The 3,495-nt window shown below is 39.6% G+C and overlaps 1 protein-coding gene across 1 annotated transcript; it reads left to right on the forward strand.

Moving 5' to 3' along the window:
* Positions 1 to 299: 299 nt before the first annotated feature.
* Positions 300 to 3,284, forward strand: LOC145983739 (uncharacterized). Its single transcript, XM_083116789.1, has one exon. The coding sequence runs from the start codon at positions 300 to 302 to the stop codon at positions 3,282 to 3,284; it is 2,985 nt and encodes a 994-aa protein (XP_082972915.1).
* Positions 3,285 to 3,495: the final 211 nt, after the last annotated feature.

The following is a 3,495-nucleotide window of genomic DNA, read 5'->3' on the forward strand; positions in this document are numbered from 1 at the left end:
GGATAGCGAATGGCCCCCAGATATGGGGGTTAGCTGCGAATAAGGGGAAACCCGAATAAGCAGTCCCGGACCGAGGCAAACTGCTGCCTTGCAGTGAGAGGGAGAAACCTCAAAGGCTAAGGGTAGAAACCCTAAAAGAAAATCTAGCAGGCCGAGGGCTATAAGGGAGGCAGCACCTCCCACAAGGCTTTGGAACTAGGGCTGATAACCCGAGTGTCCGAGATGAAATTATTAAAAGAAACTACAGAGGAGAAACCGGACTGATTAAACTGTTGACGACCAAGAGAGGGAAAAGGATAATGAGAGTGGCAACCTGGAATGTACGTGGACTTGCTGGAAAGGAGTTTGAATTAATGACGGAAATGGTGAGAGCAAAATTGAATATATTGGCGGTGACAGAGACCAAGAAAAAAGGAAATGGATATGAACAAATAATAGAACCAAATAGTGGTGAAAGGTTCCTAATGTTTCATTCAGGCGTAGGCAAAGAACAGAGAGCAAAAGGAGGAGTGGCTATAGTAATCTCCGAGGCCTACAGACATTATGTTAAATGCTGGAAATTCATCAATGAAAGAATAATCTTGGTAACTTTAACCTTTAACAGTAGCATAAATGAAGACACTACTTTTATTGCTATATATGCACCAAATGAAGATGATATAGCAGAAGAGAAAGATAGATTTTACGAAGAGCTGCAGAGGACAGTGGATGACACCATGGGAGCTGTCTTTGTATTAGGTGACTTTAATGGCAGAGTTGGAAATAACATAGAAGGAATGGAAGGGCTGTTAGGGAAATACGGCGAGACGCACCAGAATAATAATGGGAGAAGATTACTAGATATGTGTGCAGGAAATTATTTTGTAATTACGAACACAATGTTCCCACATAAAGAAACACATAGATATACAAGAGAAGTCCCCAGCCGAAAGGAAAAATCTATTATTGACTACATATTGACACAGAGGAAACAGTGGAGATTTATCTTAGATGCAAGAGCATATAGAGGTTACGAGATTGGAAGTGACCACTATTTAGTAATTATGCAGTTACATGTTAATATCAAGACCAATGACCCTGGTGATAACAAAAGGAAACCTAAAGAAAGAATAAAGGTATATAAATTGAGAGAAGAGGCAAGACAAAAAGACTATCAAGAGGCTGTGAAACAAAGGGTGGAAACATTGGAATGGCCCACTATGAGAGAAGATAAACTGGAAGAAATATGGAGTTTATATAAAGAGGCAATCTTAGGAGCAGCGGCCGAAATCTGCGGAAAGTCCAGCGGAAAGCAACAACAGAGAAGAACAGCATGGTGGACGGAAGAGATAAAAGAAATGGTAAAGGAAAAGAAGCAACGGTGGAAAAAATACCTACTCACAAAACATTTAAGTGACTATGAAGCTTATAAACATCAAAGATTAGTAGTGAAGAATATAGTGAAAGATGCAAAACAACAGTCATGGGAAAAATTTGGAGAAGCAATGGAAGGAAACCTACAAAATAACCAAAAGCTGTTCTACAAAGTATTAAAATCGATGCGAACAGAGAAGCAATGTCCTCTTAAGTTCATAAAAGACAAAAGTGGTAACCTCCTCCCAAGTGAAAATGACATTATGGAGCGGTGGAAAGAGTATTTCCAAGAACTGCTTGGAGGAAATATGGAAATTGGAGAAAAGGAGAAAGAACAGACTGAGGAAGAAAAACAGCAACACCAAGAGGAGGGAGAAACTGAAGAAGAAATAACTATGGAGGAGCTAAAAAGAGCACTAAAGAAAATGAAACTAGGCAAAGCGGCAGGACATGACCAGATAGCACCTGAGATGCTTAAATTCATGGGCAAAAGTGGTCAAGACATACTACTCAAGATTATTAATCTAATTTGGAAAGCAAAGAAGATACCAGCTGAATGGGAGTGTAGTGTCATTGTGCCAATATTTAAAAAAGGAGATAATAGAGACTGCAAAAACCATCGTGGGATATCGCTATTGAGTGTGCCGGGGAAAGTATATGCGAGGATACTAGAAGATAGAATAAGGAAAGTGGTAGAGCCACAGCTAGACGAGGCACAGTGCGGATTCCGACCAGGAAGAAGCACACAAGACCTCATATTTACCATCAGACAGATCAGTGAAAAACTGATGAGATATGGAAAAGAGACACATATGGCTTTCATAGATCTAGAGAAAGCCTTCGACACCATTCCGAGGGATGAAATATGGAAAATACTAAAACAAAGAAATGTTAGCAATCAATTAATTACAACAACGCAGAGTCTGTATAAGAAATGTAGAAACTATGTCCACACCTGCAATGCAGAGTCTCAAGAATTTGAGACTATAGTAGGACTTAAACAAGGATGTATCCTTAGCCCACTCCTCTTTATCACCTTAATGGATGATGTTATTAAATCATGCAATGGGAAGGTACAGAAATTCAAGCTGGGGTATAGGTTTTTAAAACCAATATATATAAACCATTGTGCCTTCGCCGATGACATATTAATATTGGGAGATTCCGAAAGTAATTTAGAAAGGAACGTGAGAATCTGGGAAAAAGAGTTAAAAAAGAGGGGTATGAAGATAAATGATAAAAAGACTCAGACCATGATGATGGCACGACAGCCAAATATACATCAGATTGCTTTGAATAATGGAACGACATTAGAACAGACTACAGATTTTAAATACCTCGGGGTTATAGTGCAGCAAGATGGTAGAATAGATGGTGAAATTATAGCTCGATCCCAAGCCTCAGGGAGACTCTTTAATGCGCTAAAGAGAAATTTCCTAAATAATCCATTAGTGACCAAAAATACGAAAATCCGTGTGTATAAAGTGATATATTTACCTACATTACTTTATGGTAGTGAAACCTGGACATTGACAAATAAACATAGGAGTAAAATACAGGCTTCAGAAATGAGATTTCTCCGCAAAATAGAAGGGAAAACAAGAAGAGACAAAATTAGGAATCAGACCATTAGAGCTAGCCTGGGCGTATTACCAGTGCTTGAGAGAATCGAACAGAACCAGTTACGATGGTTTGGGCACATACAAAGAATGGAAGACTCCAGAATAGCTAAACAAGCCTTGAATGCAAAGATGCAAGGAGCAAGACCACGCGGGAAACCCAGAAGAACATGGGAAGAAGATGTGAAGGCAGCTGTAGAGGCTAGAGGAGGAGAGTGGAGGAGAGCAAAGGAGCTGGCCCGAGACAGAATCCGATGGAAGACCCTCTGGGAAACCTCAACACCGCAAGGTAGAAGAGGATCGACTAAGTAAGTAAGTAAGTAAGTAGAATTTCACTGTTGTTGGCAGTATTGACGTCGTAGTAGCAATATCACTGTCATTTATTGGGGGCCATTTGAAATGAAGCTACATTCTTTTGGACTATTGTGGGAGCATAGTTTGTAGTGTAATCATATCGCTTTGAATTATTAAGGGGACATTATTTATATTTGAATAATGTCGCCTTGAATGGCAAAAGAAGCTA

Source organism: Lepisma saccharinum, chromosome 2, assembly GCF_977018435.1.
Source record: "Lepisma saccharinum chromosome 2, izLepSacc3.1, whole genome shotgun sequence".
Classification (NCBI taxonomy): Eukaryota; Metazoa; Arthropoda; class Insecta; order Zygentoma; family Lepismatidae; genus Lepisma; species Lepisma saccharinum.